Source organism: Salvelinus namaycush, chromosome 16 (genome assembly GCF_016432855.1).
Source record: "Salvelinus namaycush isolate Seneca chromosome 16, SaNama_1.0, whole genome shotgun sequence".
In the NCBI taxonomy this organism is placed as follows: Eukaryota; Metazoa; Chordata; class Actinopteri; order Salmoniformes; family Salmonidae; genus Salvelinus; species Salvelinus namaycush.
Window position 1 is genome coordinate 4681256 of NC_052322.1, and position 24681 is coordinate 4705936.

At 41.5% G+C, this 24681-nt stretch overlaps 1 protein-coding gene across 1 annotated transcript in view; it reads right to left on the reverse strand.

Annotated features, from left to right (window-relative positions):
- Positions 1-17645, reverse strand: part of LOC120060858 (nebulin-related anchoring protein) — a 99743-nt gene extending 82098 nt beyond the window's left edge. Inside the window, exons 1-11 of the mRNA XM_039010269.1 lie at positions 17580-17645; positions 17011-17105; positions 15858-15939; positions 8864-8971; positions 8074-8181; positions 7785-7880; positions 7579-7701; positions 7311-7418; positions 4141-4248; positions 2799-2915; positions 1046-1150 (exon numbers count right to left, since the gene is read on the reverse strand). Coding sequence (XP_038866197.1) covers positions 1046-1150; positions 2799-2915; positions 4141-4248; positions 7311-7418; positions 7579-7701; positions 7785-7880; positions 8074-8181; positions 8864-8971; positions 15858-15939; positions 17011-17105; positions 17580-17645 — 1116 coding nt within the window. The remainder of the gene's footprint in view (positions 1-1045; positions 1151-2798; positions 2916-4140; positions 4249-7310; positions 7419-7578; positions 7702-7784; positions 7881-8073; positions 8182-8863; positions 8972-15857; positions 15940-17010; positions 17106-17579) is intronic.
- Positions 17646-24681: the final 7036 nt, after the last annotated feature.

Sequence of the window (24681 nt, forward strand, 5' to 3'; positions counted from 1 at the left end):
ATAGCCCAACGTTTTTATCACAACTAAAGTTACATACATAACTCTAAAATAAGCATATAGGAGAGCCTGTTTCTTTGTTAACCGCTCAACACAGAATAGCTGCTTGTGCGCACTTCCTCAAATCATTTGGAGAAAATATCCTTTCTATTTTATTCAGTTATGTTAAATTGTATTCCATATGGCATAGCCAGTTCAGGGCCGTTCAGGGCCTAACATAAGGACAACTCAGTGTATGCTATTCCGTTTTTCTGAAATAGACTATATTTTCTTCATATCATGTTTCTTTAGACCCATTTAAAATAAATAATGGATTTATTGTGATGGTGTAGGCTATATTACATGCATTTATTATACTTTTTAAAATGTAGATGTTCCAAAGGTCTGCATCAGTGGCTTTTAGGCTATGCATGGAACTAGAAGATGCTAAATGTGTTTATGTTAATTACCGGTCAATTACCGTGAGACCGGCAGTTATTTGCTTGACAATCACCGGCTGACAAAATGTTGTGACCGCCACAGCCCTACCCTCATACCATCATGGTCACCTAATCATTCCCAGCTTCCAAAAGGCTCATTCATCCCCCCTTCTCTCCCCTGTTCCCCAGGTCCCCTCAGTCAACTTACCTTGTAAAATGAAAATATTTGAGATGTATGAGTTCCGTGCCTTTCCGGCAGAACCACCATCCACAATGACACGTTGTGCTCCCAAAGCTAGCGTGCCTACCGCTAACAAAACCATGGTCTTGGTTGGGCAAGGACGACACTACTTCAGGTCTCAGGGAGGATGACATCACCCACGATGGTTACTAGTGCTAACTAGCTCACATCTGCTATTTCGAGTATTTGGTTATATGTTTCCATTTATAAACCATTCTAGCATCTATTACATACTCATTCCCCATACTCACCAATCTATTTTTGTGTTTAAATCTTAAACTATGACACTTTGGCAATGCTTAGCTAGTGCTTAAACTAATATAGTAGCAACACCATATGAAAAGCATCTTTGCACATGCATCTGCCGTGTTGCTCATGCATTCCTCACATCACTGCTGAACTTGGCAGCCTTGGATGCATTCTTGTACTGGGGCGTCTCACAGTAGTTGATGCTGTGGCCTTTAGTGTTCTCCAGGTCCTTCTTGTACTCAACCTGCCAGGGAGAAAACAGAGCACACATTACAATAGGTGTTCCATCACAGTCAAACAGACAATTAGGCAAACTTGAATCCCAAATGTGTCTCTGAGCTCGATCCTGACGCCCTAAGCTTAACCTCTAAGGATGATGTGTATGGATGATGTCACTCTGTATGAATCTGCCACCTGCAGAGACTTTCCTGACCATTGACCTCCACAGAAGAATTTGTCGAGATGATTTGTAAGAGGAGAAATGGTTCAGAATAGATGCTCCAACTAACGTGTTGCATTTATCAACGTGCTCAAAGACAAATAGAACTAGCTGACCTTTCCCTGCCCATGGAGCTAAGTTAAGTCCATAGGGCCGAGCGGACATAACATTTGGGACACTATGTAAATGACTGTGGAACATGGCAATGCAAATAAGTGGACTTTTGTTATGATTTTGTCCTCTTCTGTTTCTTTTTTTTATCTTCATTGTTTGTGGTGTGCACTACATGTATATACCCACAACCAGAGGTGTGGACTAGTCACATGGCTTGGACTCGAGTCAGACTCAAGTCACAAATATGATGACTTGCAACTCGACTTTGACTTTAACACCAATGACTCGTGACTTAACTTGGACTTGAGCCTTTTGACTCGAACTGACTTGATACCCTTCCCAAGCCCAAATATTAAAAATGATGCTATTCAAAAAAAAGTGTGCAGCTCATCAGCTATTCATTTAACGGATTACAGTTTGAATCAGACAGCAGCCAATCAAATTGTGCCAGCTGAGAAAAAGTTGCGCGTGGCAGTGCAGAGGAATGTCGGTGGGTGAATTCAGTCGGAGCCCTTGGAAAGATGATACCCAAAATCATTATTTTCAGATATAAAGACTACGCTGTACTCAACAAAAACGGATTGCAACTTGCAAAAGATGCGGGGAAAAAATGACAGACGGAGGTGCAACAACTTCCAACTTTGTTAGACATTTGAAGCTGCACAAAGAACGGTAAGTCGTGGCTAATATAGCCGACTGCTATATATAACTTTGCTTGTGTAGCGTGTAGGCTAACGTAACATTAAGTCATCGAGCCTCCACACTGTCAGTCAGTGCGGGAGCGTGATCATTGCACCCAAGATTGAGCTACAACTGGCTAGGCAGTTGGTAGCCTAAATCCTGCCTGATGTTACTGCTGTTCCTAAAACCACTGACATATGTTCGCCTACTGTAACCACACAGAGTGTGTGTGAGAGAGAAGGTTGGGCGATTGTGTACAGGCCTACATCGCCCGATTGCGCCCCATTGCGGGGGTCTTTCTCAAGGCTACCCATGTATTTCCATGGAAATATAATGTTTATTTGGAAAGTAATAAATATATATATTTTAAAGCATTCATGATTTGCGTAAATGTAATACACTAACTATTACTCTTGTTAAAAATATGAAATGGTATTACATTTGGTGAAGAGCACATTATGATTTGTTTAGGACTCGAAACTCAAAGTTTAGGACTTGACACTTGACTCGGACTTGCCTGTCTTGACTTGGGACTTGAGTGCTAAGACTTGAGACTTACTTGTAACTTGTAAAAAAAATGACTTGGTCCCACCTCTGCCCACAACCTTTCCATCTTTTTGCCCCCATTTTTTGATCTCATTTCTCAGGTCTATCTCACCTCGCTAACGATCTTGTTGATTTTGCGGGCGCTCTTCAGGGCCAGGTTGTCCTCACTGGTCAGGTTGTGGAAGTGGGATGAGCCCTTCATCTTATTCAGGTCCTTCTTGTATTTCAGCTGGGGGGTTAAACATGGAAAGAGAAGCAGAGAAAGATTAAAAAAAGAGCGGAAGAATCCTCGGTCACACATTCCCATCTGTCAGATTTCATAACTTGTCTATGAGCGCATCTTCATACATGCTGTACACAATCGGCAACAAACACACAGGCACACACAACTGCGAAACACACATATGCACGCATGCTCTCTCAATCTCACACACACACACACACACACACACACACACACACACACACACACACACACACACACACACACACACACACACACACACACACACACACACACACACACACACACACACACACACACACACACAGTCTAATTTGGTCTGTGGAGAGTTTGGAACATGACAGCACAGGATTCTTGGTGAGAGTCACGGGGAACGCTACTTATCCCTGTGACCATGACCTGAAATTCCGCACGGCAACACCACAAGGTGACGGATGAATGTGATCAAATCAAATCAAATTGTATTTGTCACATGCGCCGAATACAACAGGTGTAGACCTTACAGTGAAATACCTACTTATTGTGAGTTTTGTGAATCCCTGGACCTATTTGGAAAATATGTTTGAAATGTATCTTTCCTTTCTCCCTTCATTGAAGTAATCACAGAACCACTGAAGTACATCGTTTTCACAAGTACAGTCATGGCATATCAGTGATTACTTTCAAGAATAGAAGGAGGGATCCCTTTAAACCATCCTCTCTCTTTACTAGATTCCTCAATATATTGTCCAATCCATAGTGACTATACAGCTCCAAAATGAGATAGATATAAGACTGTCTGTCAATTGTGTTTCCTTATTGAAAATGAATTCACCCACATACCCCAACGTATGCTCCTCCGCTTTAGGGGTGTCTGCTGCACAAAGTTGTATTGTGGGGGAATTTATTGGGGTGAAACCCCAATAAATTCACCCACAATACAACTTTTCACCCCAATAAATTCACTCACAATACAACACTATACAACAGACACCCCTAAAGCGGAGGAGTTAAACCTCAATAAATCTACCCACAATACAACATTATGCAACAGACACCCCTAAAGGGGAGGAGTTAAACCTCAATAAATCCACCCACAATACCACTTTGTGCAACAGATACCCCTAAAGCGGAGGAGTTAAACCTCAATAAATCCACCCACAATACCCCTTTGTGCAGCAGACACCCCTAAAGGGGAGGAGCATACTTGTTCAGCAGGGACACTACTCACATCACTGGCGTGGGCCTGGGCTTTCTTGGCAAGCTGGTAGGCAGGAGTGATCATGGCTGGGAAACTGCCCTTCCCTCTCTGCTGCTCGTACTCTTCAGTGTAGGCAATCTGCAAGGAGAAACACACATCAGCACACAGTTAATACTACAGATCAAATGGGAACAGGGCTACAGAGTATGGCAGACTTTTGTTCTGGGCTAACAAACACATTTGATTCATAAGACCTTGATTAGTTGAATTGAGTATTGTTGTGTTGGGCTGGAAATGTCTGCACACCCTATTGTTATCATATGATATGTACAGTGCTACAACAATTCAGCAGATGATATAAGGGTATAAATACACGCACACACTACCGTCAATCTCACCTAGTATTCTGAACTCATGTCACTGTCTGACATATCGACACCAATGCGTAATCCTAATTCCAAAGCATTATGTGCATAGCGATCATTTTGGCAGGCAAGAGAAAATGTTCTGTCTAGCTAGGTACCAGCATCATCCAGGTATGGCTCTGTTTCACCCACTTCAGAGCCGATGGGTCGCACCTACTTTTGCATACATAAAATCATATCAAATAGTGACAACTACAATCTGAAGAATATTGATTAAATAAAAAAAGACTATGGGATATGGGGAAAGCTTGGTTGGAAAGTGAAAACAACTGGAAGTTAAAAGATTTAGGCATCTAAGGCATTAAAGAATCTGAAGCAGTACAACAACCATGTCTGTGAAGATATCAGATATTGGGCTTCTTATTGTAAGGACAATTTGTGTTGGATGTTTCAACTGAAAAACTACTTTTCCATATAAGTTTGGAGCCAGACCAATTCATACCAATTGAAGAGCACATCTAGAAGAGTGTTGTGGGTTGTTGTCTTTCTGAGAGGCATTGTAAAGTTAAACAACTATCAGTCCTCTTTGGGGATAAGATACTTTAGTAGGTTTATTTATCAATGAAACCACTACCAGTAGAATTTAACTTGCAGCACTATAGTCAATTACGCATTTCAAATTTAATTGACGTTTCACAGGTCTCCTCCCTCTTCACTTTTCTGAGAAAGAAAATAAATACATCAGAAAAATGCTAAAGTTGTATTGAAAAATTGTATTATTATTGCAAAAATAATGTACTTAAGCCTCCAGTTAACAGATACACAACTTCCTCTCAGATATTGGCTGAACATCCTCGCCAAGAGGCTAAAATATCTTGGTTAGGTCGCTAGGTGTTGAACTAAGGTGGCTATAGTATTTTTAACAAGAGGGTCTACTTAAAAATATATATCAAATTTGCTCGCTCGCATCACCTTTAAAAAAAATGAAATCCGTTAATAATAATTGTATGGCCTTATCAATCCCCTGCTGAAATCCCCTGCTGAAAAATGTAAGGGGGAGTAGCAATGGCAATACAAAATCGAATTCCTCATTGGTCCTTCCACTTAGCACACTGATCTGCGAGGATTGGATGTACAGTGGTTTTTCCTTTAAAAGTTTCGAGCTTATGCCGCGACCATTTGTGGTAGATGGTGGCAGATTGTGGTAAATTATGTCATTCTGTCATTGCACCACACTATCACAAGGGGGAGTTAGAACGCTGACCTATCGGTAGTCTAATCTGTGCTACATATTGACTATTTTCGTAAAGTAATGGAGGTGTGAACGTTTCAGTCCGAGAGTTTCTCTTCTCTAGAAGAGAGCACTAGAGTCCTAGTGCTTACTTTGATAGAGTCCTGCATCAGAGAGTCCACTAGAGTCCTGCATCAGGCAACAGCAAAAAATTGGCTGGCGGGTGGTTCCGGAGTTGAAAGAGAACTTGGGTAAATACAATGGTGCAATTACACTTGACATGTGGACTGACGGTTTTCTAAAAATAGGCACGGTGGGCTTTTGGTTTCTCTCCCTCTATAAACAGAGAGAAATCATTCTAAATAACAAAGTGGCATTATTTACCAAAGTGTGAAAGAGTGATAGCCCCTCTATGTAAAGTGAGTTTCTGAAACACTGAGTCCTTCTTTGCTGGTGTGAAGAAGAAACGGAATGAAAGAGAGTCCAGCGAGGATTTGTCAGCATAAAGTTGAGTGTCTCACTCATTCGTGGCTTTGGATCAAAATCAATAAATGTTTTTATTGTTTTGACCCACTTAATCTGCTCATGTTGTATGTGACCTATTATTTGTGACATTGTGGTTACAATGAAGAATGTAAATGAAATAAATCCTATTCATAATGAATAATCAGATGTGTGTTGCAAGCTTTTCATTTTTCCAAATTTTTTTTGTCAAAATGTATTTGATATTTTTAGGCAATACGAAACCCACATATACAAACGACAACTACATCACACCTGCCCAGATCCACCTGCTCACACGTCCATCTCCAACGCCCGCTTCACTCTCTGCCACGTTGCCTCAAACTGCACCATTTTGTTTTTCTCCGTCGCCCACACGCACATTCGATATTTGGATAATGAAGCATTTAAAGGCTGACATTGGTTGATTTGAATCATTCTCACAGCCAAATTTCTAACTCCACCCATAACTTTTGAACTTTAGAACATGAATTATTATAAACTAATGAAAAATGAACCTGGTAATCTAATTTAATTTACTGCAGGCCTAAGACCTATGGGTTTAACCTTCTGAATTAATGACTATATTGAAGTTAGAAGCCTGTATTTATGTGTATTTATGACTACAGACAGTAGGCTATTATTCCTCTTATCCTCCATGTATTAATTCATTCGTCTGCATGTCTATTCATCATTTAGCTAAAAAGAAGCCACGCCATGAATTAAGAACAGATATATATATTTCTCTCTCTAAGGTTTTACATTTCTAACTCAATATCACAGACCAGATTTGCCCTAACGAAAAATGCATCAACCCCTACAAATATATTAATTTACAAAAGGATAGTCTAATAGCTCGGCTAGGTGTGAAAAATCCCCCCAACGTGCAATGTATTCGATGCTTAAGTACTCTAAAATGTCAGATAAAGCATATACTGTAGAGTAATTTGGCAAAACATCCCCTATCAGGGGACAAGGTAGAGCTGCTACATAATTGATCGGCATACAGTAAGTGCCAAGGGGGTAGGGTTTTGCCTGGACAGGACCAGTATCTTTAGACAGCAGAAACTATTTTCTGGGTCAAAGGGCCCAGTTGTTTTCACCTGGCTGAAGTTCCCCGCATTTTCTCTGGCAAAAGCGAATTCTGCTGCCCCAGCATCTGAGGTGGCCTTCCCCTTCATCTCCTGCTCATACATCTGACGGTACTTCACCTAAGATATGATCACAATGTCAACATTAGTGTACTGCATGCGTATGACTTTGCCAATGTGCATTTGTATGTGAGCGCATCGGTTTGTGTGAGCATCTTTCTGTTTGTGTGTGTGTGTGTGTGTGTGTGTGTGTGTGTGTGTGTGTCTCTCCTCTACTCACACCACTGGCCATCTCTGTGGCTTTCTTTGAAACTTGGTAGCCAGGAGTGAGATGGGCGGGGAAACTGCCTTTACCCAGCTGCTGTTCATACTCTTCAGTGTAGACATACTGGGAGGGAAAATACTACGTCATGGACACACGAAAGGTGACATAATTGCATTTGGAGGAAAGCATAAATCAGATTGAGTAGGGTTTGTAATAAATGCCTTGATCTGTCCTTGGCTTTCGGCCAGAAGTACTTCAGGGGTTTTGGCTACGGAGGTATATTTTGACTCTTTCTCCTCTCCTTTATTGTACTCCACCTGAATAACAGAGAAACAAAAACAAAAATGTTAACGTATTATTTGCCCCCTCATAACACGCTATAACACTGAAATGATAACATTTATAAATATTACAGCTAATGTCATGAGTTGAAATCAACTGGTTATTTTATGGTAACACTACCTTCCTCCCGAAGTACTGTTCTGCCCCTATAGAGGGAGTTGCACTTACGCTGCTGTGCAAGGTATTTGCTTTCTTGGACATCTGGCTTCCTGGTGTGATCATGGTGGATAAGCTGCCTTTTCCTTTACTCTGCTCATATTCCTCAGTGTATTTGACCTGTCATCAAGGAGAAAGTATGTCCCCAAACTTTATGACACAAACACAGTCAGACCACTACTGAATAACAAGTACAGGAACATTTCTCATGCCATAGCTACGTGTTTTCTGTGTACATTTTGAACCATTTGAAATGGGCAAATTTGACAGGGTGGGGGTATGTGTGTGTGTGTATAACTATGATAAAGGTATGTGTAGGTTTGTCTGGGGGTTGTTTTCATGTTGGTTGGTTGTTCTGTGCTTACATCACTGGCCAGGGAGCCTCCAGTCTTAGCATGTAGAATATGGGAGGTGTCAGGTAAATTGTGTAAATGTAAATGTCCCCTTTTGTACTCCACTTACGATCGAATACATATTGTACTCATCTATATTTAGCACCTACCGGGAAATCTGTACCTGCATTGTATTGCAAAATCTTAAAATGTTTAGTTTGTTTAATAGGAGGGCAAATGCAGTTGTACTACATTTTTAGTAATCACGGGGGCCATTTTAGACAATTTAATGTACATCAAAAGTATTTTGTTCTGTTATGCGTTTTATCATATGTGTTTTTGTGTTATGTTTCCCTATGTTCCTTTTTGAAATTCAATACAAAATGAATCCCTTTTATATTTCATCATGTTTTATATCTACTCTTCAAACTTGGTCTTGTGTTTGTTATACAAATAAGGAAGATACTCACATCACTGATGGTCTTTTGGGCCTGTGACACGCTCACAATCTCCTGGTTGGTGATGGTGCCTGAGTACGAGTAGGTCTGCTGCTCCTCAAACTTAGCCTGATAGTGCTGCTGTTGAATCACAATGCACACAGAATCAACTAAGGACTATCATTATATTGGGGGTGGTTCCAGAAAGCAGGATCAATGAGTTAGTTAGCTAACTGTTCAGGTAGTGCTTCCCAAAACAGTTTGTTTTGGTTGAGTTTTGTTTTGCCCAATAGGAACCGAATGGTGAATACTGTCTTTGGAGTCAATTTTATTGTAAGTAAGAATAGAATATGTTTCTGAACACTTGTACATTCATGTGGATGCTATGTGTCACACCCTGATCTGTTTCACCTGTCTTTGTGCTTGTCTCCACCCCCTCCAGGTGTTGCCCATCTTCCCCATTATCCCCTGTGTATTTATACCTGTGTTCTCTGTTTGTCTGTTGCCAGTTAGTTTTGTTCGTGAAGCCTACCAGTGTTTGTTCCCCTGCTCCTGCCTGTTTCTTGCTCCTGTTTTCTAGTCCTTCCCGGTTTTGACCATTCTGCCTGCCCTGACGCTGAGCCTGCCTGCTGTTCGGTATCTTACCCCACCTTACTGGATTATTGACCCCTGCCTGCCCTGACACTGAGACTGCCTGAAATTCTGGACCCTTTGCACCCTCTCTGGATTACAGACCCCTGCCTTTGACCTGTCGTTTGCCTGCCCCTGTTTTAGAAATACACTTTTGTTTCTTTGACACTGTCTCCATCTGGGTCACACCTGAAACGTGATACAATGGATAATCATGAATCATGAAATTTTGTTTGTCACATGCCCCGAATACAACAGGTGTAGACCTTACAGTGAAATGCTTACTTACAAGCCCTTAAACCAACAATGCAGTTTTAAGAAAAATAAGTTAAGAAATTATTTACTAAAATAAACTGAAGTAAAACATGTATTAATAAAATACAACATAGAAGAATAACAAATAATTAAGGAGCAACAATAAAATAACAATAGCGGGGCTATATACAGGGTGTACCGGTACAGAGTCAATGTGCGGGGGCACAGGTTAGTCGAGGTAATTGAGGTAATATGTAGGTAGAGGTGAAGTGACTATGCATGGATAATAAACAGAGAGTAACAACAACATAAAAATTATGTGCGTGCTGCAAATAGTTCCGGTAGCCATTTGATTAGCTGTGGCTTCGGGGTAGAAGCTGTTAAGAAGCCATTTGGACCTAGACTTGGCGCTCTGGTACTGCTTGCCATGCGGTAGAAGAGAGAACAGTCTATGACTAGGGTGACTGGAGTCTTTGGCTATTTTTAGGGCCTTCCTCTGACACTGTCTGGTATAGAGGTCCTGGATGGCAGAAAGCTTAGCCCCAGTGATGTACAGGGCCGTACGCACTACCCTCTGTAGTGCCTTGCGGTTGGAGGCTGAGCAGTTGCCATACCAGGCGGCGATGCAACCAGTCAGGATGCTCTCGATGGTGCAGCTGTAGATTTTTTGAGGATCTGAGGACCCATGCAAAATCTTTTCAGTCTCTTGAGGGGAAATAGGCATTGTCGTGCCCTCTTCATGACTGTCTTGGTGTGTTTAGACCATGATAGTTCGTTGGTGATGTGAACACCAAGGAACTTGAAGCTCTCAACCGGCTCCACTACAGCCCTGTCGATGAGAATGGGAGCGTGCTCGGCCCTCCTTTTACTGTAGTCCATGATCATCTCCTTTGTCTTGATCACGTTGAGGGAGAGGTTGTTTTCCTGGCAACACACTGCCAGGTCTCTGACTCCTCCCTATAGGCTGTCTCATTGTTGTCGGTGATCAGGCCTACCACTGTTGTGTCATCCAGTTGCAGAGGGAGTTGTTTAGTCCCAGGGTTCTTAGCTTAGTGATGAGCTTTGAAGGCACTATGGTGTTGATTGCTGAGCTGTAGGCAATGAATAGCATTCTCACGTAGGTGTTCCTTTTGTCCATTTTCAGATATTACACATTTCTAATTTTGACATGAAGTCTTTTCATTTCAAGGTAGTGTTAGCTAGCGAGCTAATGTTAGCTGGCTGGCTCGCTAGCTAACGTTACGTGTATGATCTCATTATTTGTATTTGCTTGACTAATTATAGCCTAATGTTAGCTTGCTAACATTGAACCTGGTTGGTTAGCTACCTGCAGATTAATGCAGGGTCGTAACGTCATGAGTTGGGATTATGGTTCATTGTTTACTTAGCTAGCTACATGTCTTAACAAAAGACTCTCATCTGAGTGTGCCAGAGTGCAGAATAACTGGTGAATTTACGAAAGCTCAACACCCGTTGATTATGGCCGGTGTCAGTAAAAGTCTGGAAAAAAGCGTAATTGTTGCCAGCAGCACAGTTACAGTCACCAATGCTCTGGATAACATGAAAACAGCCTAACCAGCTCTGCTAGGTCGAGTAAAATTGTCAGAGTGGGGTGTTCTCTCATTTGTGTCTGGAAGTAGCTAGCAAGCTAGTCAATGTTAACCAGTTATCTTGGGTGCTTGACTGCCGTTGTGAGGTCAGGAGGTTCTGATCAACCCTACTCATCGACCAGAGTGTCCAGTGTGTGCTCTGAACACTCCGAGAGTGAAATGCTCTGAATTTACGAATGGACAATCTGACAGCACAGTTTCAGATCAACCCTTAAAGAGATGGGTGGGGCTAAAGAGGGTGTGAACTATGCTGAATGGGTATAGACAAAAAGGGTGCTCCAGTAGTAGTACCAAAACATTCAAGGCCATTTTCTCAAAAGTGAGTTTACAATTTTATCAACTTTCAAAGCAAAATTACTTTCCCAATTTTCCTCAACTGCAGTGTATGATATACAATTTTGTAGCTCTGAGTCTCTACTGTTATCCAATGTAAAAAACACAATTTCAAATTTTGCTATATAAGACCGATTTGAGCCGGTTGGTCACATTTAACTCTATGGCAGCACCCAAGGGGCTTGAATTTTCGAGCTCTACCCTTAGACTTGGCGGTGACGTAGTGTCCCCATGAGTGAACCCTGAGCCAATCACGGCGCGACGGTCCGTATTTTCTAATGGCTTGCCCCACCACAGAAAGCACTGAGCTAGGCTGAAACACTTACATTTTGGAGCTGCCTTCCTCAAGAAAACAAAAAAGTGTTTGCAAGCAGCTTTATTAACTGAATTATATATATATTTTTTACATTGTTTTCAAACTGATATGTGACACGTATTAATACCAAAATAACATGCAAAACAGGAAAGCCCCCCCAAAACAATTTTGGGCTCAAAACAGGTGGGGCTCTGCCCTGAATGACGGGTCGCCAACCATTGTTACCCAACCATTGTTTAAGTACCTTATTTTGTAAAAAATTGGTGGGTCTGATATGTATGATACTCTAGTGGTATTACAAAACTGGAAAATGAAACCTTAGCAGAAAGATGAACTGAATAATGCTATTTTAGGAAATCCTTGCACGTGTATAGTGTGTGGGTAAAATATTTGGTACCACAGGTGTTAATCTATATGTATAAGCTATGTGTACGCAGTGTAAGGGCCATGTAAAGTATGGTGGTGCAAAATGTGCTAATCTTATAGGTCTTGCCAGAGCCTTATAAACTCAGCAAAAAAAGAAACGTCCTTTTTTCAGGACCCTGTCTTTCCAAGATAATTCGTAAAAATCCAAATAACTTCACAGATCTTCATTGTAAAGGGTTTAAACACTGTTTTCCATTGTTACGTCCGTCGTTAAATGAGGACCAAGGTGCAGCGTGGTAGGCGTACATTTTCTTTAAAATTAAATGCTCCACCAAAAAACAATAAACAACTCAACGAACGTAAAGCTAGGAGTGCAACACCTGCAACACAAAAAGACAAGATCCCACAACTGAAGGTGGGAAAAAGGGCTGCCTAAGTATGATCCCCAATCAGAGACAACGATAGACAGCTGCCTCTGATTGGGAACCATACTCGGCCAACAAAGAAATATAAACATAGATTTCTCACCCTAGTCACACCCTGACCTACAAAATCGAGAATAAAAAGGATCTCTAAGGTCAGGGCGTGACACCCATGCTGGTTCAATAAACAATTAATGAACATGCACCTGTGGAACGGTCGTTAAGACACTAACAGCTTACAGACGGTAGGCAATTAAGGTCACAGTTATAAAAACTTAGGACACTAAAGAGGCCTTTCTACTGACTCTGAAAAACAACGTGCCGTAGGCATGCTGCAAGGAGGCATGAGGACTGCAGATGGGGCCAGGGCAATAAATTGCAATGTCTGTACTGTGAGACGCCTAAGACAGCGCTACAGGGAGACAGGACGGACAGCTGATTGTCCTCACAGTGGCAGACCACGTGTAACAACACCTGCACAGGATCAGTACATCCGAACATCACCTCTGTGGGACAGGTACAGGATGGCAACAACAACTGCCCGAGTTACACCAGGAATCAATCCCTCCATCAGTGCTCAGACTGTCCGCAATAGGCTGAGAGAGGCTGGACTGAGGGCTTGTAGGCCTGTTGTAAGGCAGGTCCTCACCAGACATCACCGGCAACAACGTCGCCTATGGGCACGAACCCACCATCGCTGGACCAGACAGGACTGGCAAAAAGTGCTCTTCACTGACGAGTCACGGTTTTGTCTCACCAGGGGTGATGGTCGGATTCGCTTTTATCGTCAAAGGAATGAGCGTTACACCGAGGCCTGTACTCTGGAGCGGAATCGATTTGGAGGTGGAGGTTCCGTCATGGTCTGGGGCGGTGTGTCACAGCATCATCGGACTGAGCTTGTTGTCATTGCAGGCAATCTCAACGCTGTGCATTACAGGGAAGACATCCTCCTCCCTCATGTGGTACCCTTCCTGCAGGCTCATCCTGACATGACCCTCCAGCATGACAATGCCACCAGCCGTACTGCTTGTTCTGTGCGTGATTTCCTGCAAGACAGGAATGTCAGTGTTCTGCCATGGCCAGCAAAGAGCCCAGATCTCAATCCCATTGAGCATGTCTGGGACCTGTTGGATCGGAGGGTGAGGGCTAGGGCCATTCCCCCCAAAAATGTCAGGGAACTTGCAGGTGCCTTGGTGGAAGAGTGGGGTAACATCTCACAGCAAGAACTGGTAAATCTGGTGCAATCCGTGAGGAGGAGATGCACTGCAGTAATTAATGCAGCTGGTGGCCACACCAGGTACTGACTATTACTTTAGATTTTGACCCCCCCCCCCCCCCCCCCCTTTTGTTCAGGGACACATTATTCCATTTATTTTAGTCACATGTCTGTGGAACTTGTTCAGTTTATGTCTCAGTTGTTGAATCTTGTTATGTTCATACAAATATTTACACGTTAAGTTTGCTGAAAATAAGTTGACAGTGAGAGGACGTTTCTTTTTTTGCTGAGTTTATTTTACTCAATATAGTCTTGCTAGCAGGAATGTTAGCCATGGCAATATTCTATGACTAACAAAGGCAAAAAAAGCTGAAGGGAGACTGAGTGCCAGACAGACATTCAGACTAGACATACAGACAGACAGGGACAGGTGGAGTGCTGAGGTTGTTGGAGAGGAGGCGAGGAGAGGCTGTTTTCCTGAAGGTATAATTTTAACCTACTGAAACATAAACTGGGGCAGCAAGGGGTGCCGTGTCTCTGTCACAGCCACAGAAATAGATAGTCACACACACCATTCCAAACCTATGTGTCAACATGGGCCCAAAGCTCTCCTAAAACCAGGCTTTACGACTCTTTCTTTCATAAAGAGGGGAAAACTGCATTTCTCTTTTACAAGCATAATAAATGTACAGTTTATTTGCCTATATCATGTTGGCTCCATGTGAACACACTATTTGTAGCCTCTACACTTTGAAATTTCCACAGCAGGAAAAATGCAGTGGCTACATGTCGCTCTTTTTAGTAACTGGTTGTTTTATTCTGGAACAAAAAGAGGACACCAGTATAAAGGAGAAACCCCTTCTGTTTAGAACAGCATAATGCAGGTTAAGCGTTCTCAATTCTATCAAAATGACTGTTTAGGATCATTGAGCCCTACTAAATCAAATATGATAGCCAGGGATATCAGTAGGTCAAAAACATATTTCTTCCTTCACTGCAAGAATACAGGTTATACAGGTTATAAAAAACAAAAATAAACTAATCTGCATACTGCTGTCTCTGGTTTCGGTCAAGTATGGGAATACAATACATTGAAATTAGCTTCATTACTGGATAGCAGTTTTTTCAAAATTACGACAAACACTTTCTTGCTTCTGTAGCAGATTGGGATCTGTGAAACTCACTCTTCAGCCTGAAGTGTCTCCACTTGCGCTGTTGAATAGCTAGCTTTTTGGTGGTGCAGCTGGGTAATATGCTTCAGGAGGGCGGTCACGTGTGTTTGTGAAGCAGAGGTTCTTGTTTCGAGCCTCGGTATGAGCCAAATCAGGAAGAGGCAGTACTCACTAAGCAAGTGGTGTGATATCCTTTACAATTCTGCGCTCAGCTCAAGTTGTTGTGGAGTGAGTGGCACGACTGGGTAAGATGCTTCACTACATTACCCAACCAACATCATCCATGGTGTCTATCTATGTCTATCTATGTATCAACTCGTGAGCCATAACAATCAGAAGGAATATCATTATTCACAATGCCACATTGCTGTGTGTACAACAGTGTACTCATGTAATCGTACTTCCACAATACCATGCATGATGACTACAGTGAATGACTAACTCATGTGAAATGTGCGGAGAGAGTCATTGAGTAATTTCAAGCCCAGCACACCTAAGTTCCACTGTCACTTGTGTGGAGGGGGGAGCTGCTTCAAACGGCTATTCTAGAATAATGACACACACATGTCAAGTTCAATCGCCATGTTGAAGTAGAATACAAGGTCCTGCATGCGAAGTCTAAGAAACAACTTCTTGATTCCTGATGCATCTAGACCCAGTAACGGGGACTTTTGCTGCATGCTGGTGTGACATCATTGCTTACTCACCTCACTGCTGGCAATGGCTTGCTTCTTGGCATTGATGGGGGTCTCATAGACACTGGTGAACATATTGTTTCTCGGATTGTGTCTGAGGGATTAAAGGTGAGGTCATCATCAACGCATCTTGAGAATTTTTAAGAATCTCACTTTTGGTTTAGTCCATACTCGTAGCCATTTACAAATACAATTCCAGTGACATGGGAGCAGAACGCTAAAGATACTGAATGGGTCGTTCAACAAAATGACTGCCTTCTGCATACTTTAATATTGTGCACCAATATTGCATTTTAAAAGCCGGTTACATTAAATGAAGTGCCCTTTAAAATAGACCACATGGAGAATTCAATAAATCCTATTTTTTATATGAATAAAGCATTTTGGCACAAGATTAACCACAAGATTTCTCAACATCATTGTAAAGCCCTAGTTATTTTTGTTGTTTTGAGAAAGTCATTTCTGAAGATTATTATGTATTTCATGTGATTAGTGATTCACATATGTCTGTCCCTCATTGTAAGGCCAACCCTGTTACGTGAACTGTTTTGATATGGTGAAACTATTCCTATTCAAATATTTTTTCAAAAGATACATTGAATAAATCGTCAAATCATAATGTAAAAGCAGGTGAGCTGGTTCTATACTTTTTGGGCATTTACTGGTGTTTTGGGGTGGAAAACGGAGTAGTTCAAGCATATGTCAACCCTTTTACCCGTAGATAGACAGGCTAGAATTGTAATTTTTTACTATATAAAGTTGAACATGTGCTCTTTATGACAGAATGTTGAAATCAAACGTTTTTTTGGTGGAATGACTCAAATGACAACAATCATAGTACTTTAAAGTACTATCATCCAACCAACTTCCTCATTTCATTCAGTGCCTAATTTCCCCATTCATTTGGGATTGAGGCATAGGGCTGTATCTACACCGGTGGCGAGCGATGTGGACTCATAGACCACTTTTGACGTCTGAAAACGCTTAACAAACTTTGATTTTGGAGGGAACTCTAATAACCTGCCCAGGGACTGCGGTTGAAAATTAGCCGGCTGGCTAAAACCGGCACTTTTACTGAAACGTTGATTAATGTGCACTGTCCCTGTAAAAATAAAATAAACTCAACTATCCCTATAAATGCGTGAAATAACACATTTCTACTTACACAGAGCAGTATGGCCGCTTCTTGTGGCTAACAAAGTTCTTGGCTGTGAGCACCATTTTACAGACGTCGCAGTGAAAGCATGCTTTGTGCCAGTTCTGAGAGAAGGGAAAAAAACACAAGTGTGTTACACACATAAAATCCTGAGTTCTGATCTAGGAATTATGACTCCAATATCGTAAAGAAACACAGCGAAGAGTGCTTTTAATTGACCTAAATGGATCAGTCTGATATCATAGACCAAGAGACTGCGATTTTAAACATATACTTGCTCACAATGTTGCTCAACTGTCCGTGAATACGCAAAGCATGCCACTTTGACATTATGAACTATGAAGGAGCAATAGCAATCAGATGATAAATATGTTAAATTCATTCTTTGCCTTAACCTTTCAGAAGGCTAAATCAGGGTCACAGAGTGATTCTTGGTAGTCTTAAACAAGTCTACTTTGAAACAAAATGATACACCTCACACACATGGTTATGGGCTTTAAAAAAAAGACAACAATACCATGTCAGATATAGAGTTGAAATCCAGCTAGAGGTAAAGTATGGGAGTAACTCTTTCTTACCTGATCAATACAATTGATCTTCTCCGCTGGGTACACCACAAACCCACACCTGGCGCAGGACTGCATCTTCGTAACCTTTCCCCTTACCCAAAGTACTCAGGAAAAAAACTAAAAAGTAGCTTGAGTGAAGTGAATATTAGCCCCAAGAGAGAGCAAAAGCCCAGGCAGCAGTAAAGAGAGGCAGGATCTCCTAGACAGTCCCTGGTAGTAGTGCCTCTCTGGCAATGATAAACTTAGCTCTCGATTGTGACAGACAGATCAACCCTGTCTGTTACAAGACACCAGGACCCAGGAGGACCCACCCCCCCCCTTTTAAATGTATTTTTTATTTAACCTTCATTTAATCAGGGAGTCATGCTGGGACCACAGTCTCTTTTGCAGATGAGCCCTGCATGAATACATAAAAAAATATATATATACATACAAATTTAAAATAAACACAAAAAGCAAAACAGTAAAAAGGCCCTCTAACATCCGCCTGAATTTCCCTAGAGGCACCAACTCCACCAACTTTAAACTAAAAGCACATTTACCTAATTCGGTGAAGATTGGAGGGATCTCCATGGTTAGCCATGCCCGAGTCCGGGTCTGGAGCACCCCCCTATCCACATCGACGAGACCGCAGTGGAGAAGGTGGAAAGCTTCCTCGGCGTACACATCACTGACAAACTGAAATGATCCACCCATACAGACAGTGTGGTGAAGAAGGCACAACAGCGGCTCTTCAACCTCAGGAGGCAGAAGAAATTTGGCTAAAACCCACACAAACTTTTCCAGATGCACAATAGAGAGCATCCTGTTGGGCTGTATCACCAATGCCATAGGAAGGCCAAAAAGATCATCAAGGACAACAACCACCCGATCCACTGTCCGTTCACCCCGCTATCATCCAGAAGGCAAGGTCAGTACAGGTGCATCAAAGCTGGGACATTAAGACTGAAACAGCTTCTGTCTCAAGGCCATCAGACTGTTAAATGCCATCATTAGCACCTTAGAGGCTGCTGCCCTATATACATAAACTTGAAATCACTGGCCACTTTAACAATTGGAACACTAGTCACTTTAATAATTATGTATGTACTGTATTCTATTCTACTGTATTTTAGTCTATGCCACTCTGACATTGCTCATCTAAATATGTATATATTCTTAATTCCATTCCTTTACTTTAAATTTGTGTGTATTGTTGTGAAATTGTTAGATATTACTTGTTAGATGTTACTGCACTGTTGGAGCTAGAAACACAAGCATTTCGCTACAACCGCAATAACATCTGCTAATCATGTGTATGTGACCAATCAAATTGTATTTTATTTTGATTTGATAACTTCTACCTCTAGTAAAAAAAAAAAAAAAGTTTCTCCAGTAGCTCAGAAATGTGAGATTCAAGCATTTTGCTAAAAATTCTATTGTATTGTATTTATTATGGATCCCCATTAACTGCTGCCAAAGCTCTTCCTGCGGTCCAGCAAAATTAAGGCAGTTTATACAATTTTAAAAACATGACAATACATTCACAGATTTCACAACACACTGTGTGCCCTCAGGCCCCTACTCCACCACTACCAAATATCTACAGTACTTAATCCATATAGTGCATATGTTATTGTGTGTGTGTGTGTGTGTGTGTGTGTGTGTGTGTGTGTGTGTGTGTGTGTGTGTGTGTGTGTGTGTGTGTGTGTGTGTGTGTGCGTGTGCGTGTGCATGTGTCTATGCCAATGTTTGTGTTGCTTCACAGTCCCCGTTGTTCCATAAGGTATTTTTTTACCTGTTTTTTAAATCTGATTCTACTGCTTGCATCAGTTACTTGATGTGGAATAGAGTTCCATGTAGTCATGGCTCTATGAGGTACTGTGCGCCTCCCATAGTCTGTTCTGGACTTGGGGACTGTGAAGAGACCTCTGGTGGCATGTCTTGTGGGGTATGCATGGGTGTCCGAGCTGTGTGCTAGTATTTAAACAGACAGCTCGGTATATTCAGCTTGTCAACACCTCTTACAAAAACAAGTAATGAGGAAGTCAATCTCTCTTCCACTTTGAGCCATGAGAGATTGACATGCATATCATTAATGTTAGCTCTCCGTGTACTTTTAAGGGCCAGCCGTGCTGCCCTGTTCTGAGCCAATTGCAAGTCCTTTTTTGTGGCACCTGACCACACGAATGAACAGTAGTCCAGGTATGACAAAACTAGGGCCTGTAGGACCTGCCCTGTTGATAGTGCTGTTAAGAAGGTAGAGCAGCGCTTTATTATAGACATACTTCTCCCCATCTTAGCTACTACTGCATCAATATGTTTTGACCATGACAGTTTACAATCTAGGGTTACTCCAAGTAGTTTAGTCATCTCAACTTGCTTAATTTCCACATTATTTATTACAATATTTATTTGAGGTTTAGGGTTTAGTGAGTGTTTTGTTCCAAATACAATGCTTTAAGTTTCGTAAATATTCAGGGCTAACGTATTCCTTGCTACCCACTCTGAAACTAACTGCAGCTATTTGTTGAGTGTTGCAGTCATTTCAGTCGGTGTACACAGACACTCTGGCTTTAATCAAAGTCAGTGGCATGTCGTTACTAAAAAATTGAAAAAAGCAAGGGGCCTATAAGCATGCTGAAATTCTGTTGTTAATTTGTTTACTGTGAAATAGCATTGTATCTGGTCAAACACATTTTTTCCCAGAAGTTTACTACGGGTTGGTAACAGGCTGATTGGTTGGCTATTTGAGCCGGTAAAGGGGGCTTTACTATTCCAGCCCTGAGGGCACACGCTCTCTAGTATTCTAAAATTGTGTGGCAATATCGTCTTCTATTATCCTCAGTAATCTTCCATACAGATTGTCAGACCCTGGTGGCTTGTCATTGTTGATAGACAACAATAATTTTTTCACCTCTTCCACACTGACTTAATGGAATTCAAAATAATAAATGGAATACATTTATGGAATACTTGCTTACATACAATGCTTGACTTTCATAATTTGGTCCGACATACTTGGATGTGTAGTGTTAGCGTTTGTTGCTGGCATGTCATCGCTAAGATTGATTATCTTGCCAATGAAAAAGTCATTAAAGTAGTTTGCAATATCAGTGGGCTTTGTGATGAATGAGCCATCTGATTCAATGAATGATGGAGCCGAGTTGGCTTTTCCCCCCAAAATGTCATTTAAATTGCCCCAAAGCTTTTTACTATCATTCCTTATATAATTTATCTTTGTTTGATAGTGTAGTTTCTTAATTTGCAGTACGTTTGCCAATCAGTTAGGCTGCCAGACTTAATTGCCATACCTTTTGCCTCATCCCTCTCAACCATACAATTTTTCAATTCCTCATTAATCCAAGGGGATTTAACAGTTTTTACAGTAATTTTTTCTTAATGGGTGCGTGCTTATTAGTAACTGGAATATGTAGTTTCATAACTGCGTCAAGTGCAGCGTCTGGTTGTTCCTCATTACACACCGCCGACCAGCAAATATTCTTTACATCATCAACATATGAATCACTACAAAACTTATTGTATGACCTCTCATACACTGTATTAGACCCAGCCTTTTGAACTTTTCCTAGATATGGCTACTATACTGTGATCACTACATCCTATGGATTTGGATACTGCTTTAAAGCAAATATCTTCAGCGTTAGTAAAGATTTGATCAAAACATGTTGATGATTTAATTCCTGTGCTGTTTGTAACTACCATGATGGGTAGGTTGACTGACAACCTGATCCAGGTTGCAGGCACTGGTTACAGTTTGAAGTTTTTTCCTGAGTGGGTAGCTTGATGATAGCCAATCCATATTTAAATCACCAAGAAAATATACTTCTTTGTTGATATCACATACATTATCAAGAATTTCACACATATTATCCAGATACTGACTGTTAGCACTTGGTGGTCTATAGCAGCTTCCCATCAGAATGGGCTTTAGGTGAGGCAGGTGAACCTGTAGCCATATTACTTCAACAGTATTTAACATTAGATCATCTCTAAGCTTTACAGGATTGTGTTCCTGAATATAGACCGCAACACGGCCTCCATTGGCATTTCTGTCTTTTTGGTAGATGTTATAACCATGTATTGCTACCACTGTATCATCAAAGGTATTATCTAAGTGAGTTTCAGAGATAGTCAGAAATGAATGTCATCTGTTACAAGCAAGTTATTGACTTCATGGACCTTGTTTCTGTAACGATCGTCGTATCGAGGAGAAGGAGAAGACCAAGGTGCAGCGTGGTAAGTATTCATAATTCATTTTAATGAATACGAATACTAGAACAAAACAACAAAAACGATAAACGAACAGTTCTGCAAGGTGACATACACTAAACAGAAAACAACCACCCACCAACACAGGTGGGAACAGGCTACCTAAGTATGATTCTCAATCAGAGACAACGATAGACAGCGGCCTCTGATTGAGAACCATACCAGGCCAAACACACAGAAATACAAAACAAGGACAACATAGAACACCAGACATAGAATGCCCACCCAAACTCATGCCCTGACCTACCACCTCTCTGGCACACTTGAGTTTTTAGCACTTAAATGGCCAATCTGGGACAAATTTTGTGACTATCTATACTATGCACCCACCTTTACCGTATACACAGACAACAAAACTATGTTCCGAGCACAGCTAGACTCAACGCAGTATGTCACCGCTGGGTTGGGGAGCTGGCCGACTTTCACTTCGACCTGAAATACAGACCTGGGAAAATTAATGCAGACGCTGACACACTGTCTCGTTGTCCTGTCGTTCTCCACAACCACGTGGATGAATACACAGAATCTATGTCACCAAAAGTAATTTCAGCGGTATGGCAAGGAAGCAGAGGAGGCTGAACAGCACGAGGATGCTGCAATCAGAGAAATCATCTCGCTGAAAAACAACAGATGGAATCGAAATGAGATAGAGAAAACGCTCATGGGACCAGAAATAATGAGACTAGTCCATGAGTGGAACAAGCTGGTCATAGGAAATTAAATCCTGTACAGACAGGCTGGACAACGAAAGCAACTTGTACTACCCAGCAAGCTGAAATCAGTGGTGCTGAAGAACTTACATGACGACATGGGCCACGTTGGAGCAGACAAAGTGATCCATCTAGTCAGGGAACGATTTTACTGGCCATTCATGCAGCGTGAAGTAGAAGACTATGTGTTCAGACAGTATGCATGTATCAAGCAGAAATGTCTCTGTGTTCCAGAGAAAGCACCTATGGGTTCTATCACCACCAGTGCACCCTTTGAGCTTCTCTCCGTCGACTACATACACCTTGAGCCAAGCAAAGGAGGCTATGAATATATTCTTGTACTGGTAGATCATTTCACATCTTTGCACAGGCCTACCCAACGAAGAACAAGTCAGGAAAAACATATTTCAAAACTTCATTCCTCGGTTTGGCTATTCTAGTAAGCTTCGCCATGACCAAGGGTGAGAGTTCATGAACAACCTGTTCCAGAGGCAGAGATCTCACACTAACAAACCCATACCATCCACAAGGTAACCCTGTGGAAAGGATGAATAGACCACTCCTGCAGATGCTCCGTACTCTGTAAGAAGAGAAGACAGAGTGGAAAGACCATCTACCAAACATTGTCCATGCCTATAACTGTACAAGGCACGAGGCAACGGGATACTCACCATTTTCCCTCCTGTATGGCAGAGCTCCACGCCTTCCTATCGACCTACTGTTCAAGCTCAAACCAGAAACAGTGACAAGAACCCAACAAACATTCGCAGAGAAGTGGGCAACAAAGATGCAAGACACACACAAAATGAGACTAGTCGCAAAATCGCTTCTGAAAACAGTATTTGTCTTAATTAATCTAAATGGTATATTCTACATGCTTTAGCATTAGTCCATCAACCCAATAGATGGCGCTGTTGCACTGTGGTAGTAGGAGAAACAGCAAGTTCTGGCCAAGAGCGCACCATTCTGCAGAATAAAGAAAGCTCCAGATTTTTGCTGACATAAACTTGTGTGCGTTCCTTTTACTAATACAGGCCTCTTCAGCTACAGACTGAGGCCGGTAACATAGGCTTAGTCAGGCGTGAGGTTTTGATAACCGTGTAATTCTGTCTGGACAAGGTGAGTTTTATCAATATATTTACAACAAAAAAATGCACAATTCTAATTTGCAACAGAAGACCTCAGCAAGACTACAAATTCCTGCACGTCATCTCTAGCAGACACTGTCAGCTACCATTCACCAGTGCGATCCAGCCTTCTGTGTCCAATCCATTAACATTTTAAGTCCCCTTTCACGGTCTTAGCTAGTCACTGACTACACTTTAGCTAGTTAGTTAGCAGAGCAGTAATTTAAAAAATTATTTGGTTTTACTTAGCCTAGATAATATTGTTTGTCCAATATGTCGACTTTGGTGTCCATTTCAGACCTTCTGGCATTTTTCAAGGATGAGCATAGAAGCATTAAAAGGGAGAAGACCAATGTAAATCTTGCCATGTGGCGAAGTGCAGCTATAGTGAGGGGCAACTTAAGTGTGCCTTGAATTCTAAATAAATCACTGAGTGTCACCAGCAAATACTTTATACACAAACAACAATTCTACACCAAAATTACACATTTGATTGAATTTAACTATCTTATTAAAACATTATCCCTAGTGAATACCATTTTCCTGAATCATTATAATGCGATTTTTTTAGTGTGATTACAATTGCACTAGAATATATATTTTTTTCATTTATATTTTTTGTATTGTAATGAAACAGGCAGGGAGCAGGTCTCGAACCCTCGACCTTCTAGCCCGAAGTCCTGCGCGCTATCGACTGTGCCGCAAAAGCATGCTCGTGTGGCAGAGTTGATTTCCGCGCTTCTAAACCAGGGTCGTTACAATATGTTTTAGTATTTTCTTGTTAATACCTGCGTTCTGTTTTGTATGATGTAGCAACGTAAGTTGTTGATCTGTATTATGAATATATATATGTTTTAATCATTCCCTCCTCCCTCGCAAGTGTACACTCCTCAGAAGTATTGACACGTCATCAGAAGTGTCCACTTAATTTGAGGGGATAGGGTGTGTCTTAAGTGTTTGGACGTAAGCCCTATTTTAGCGATTGGCAACGCATACGCTCTT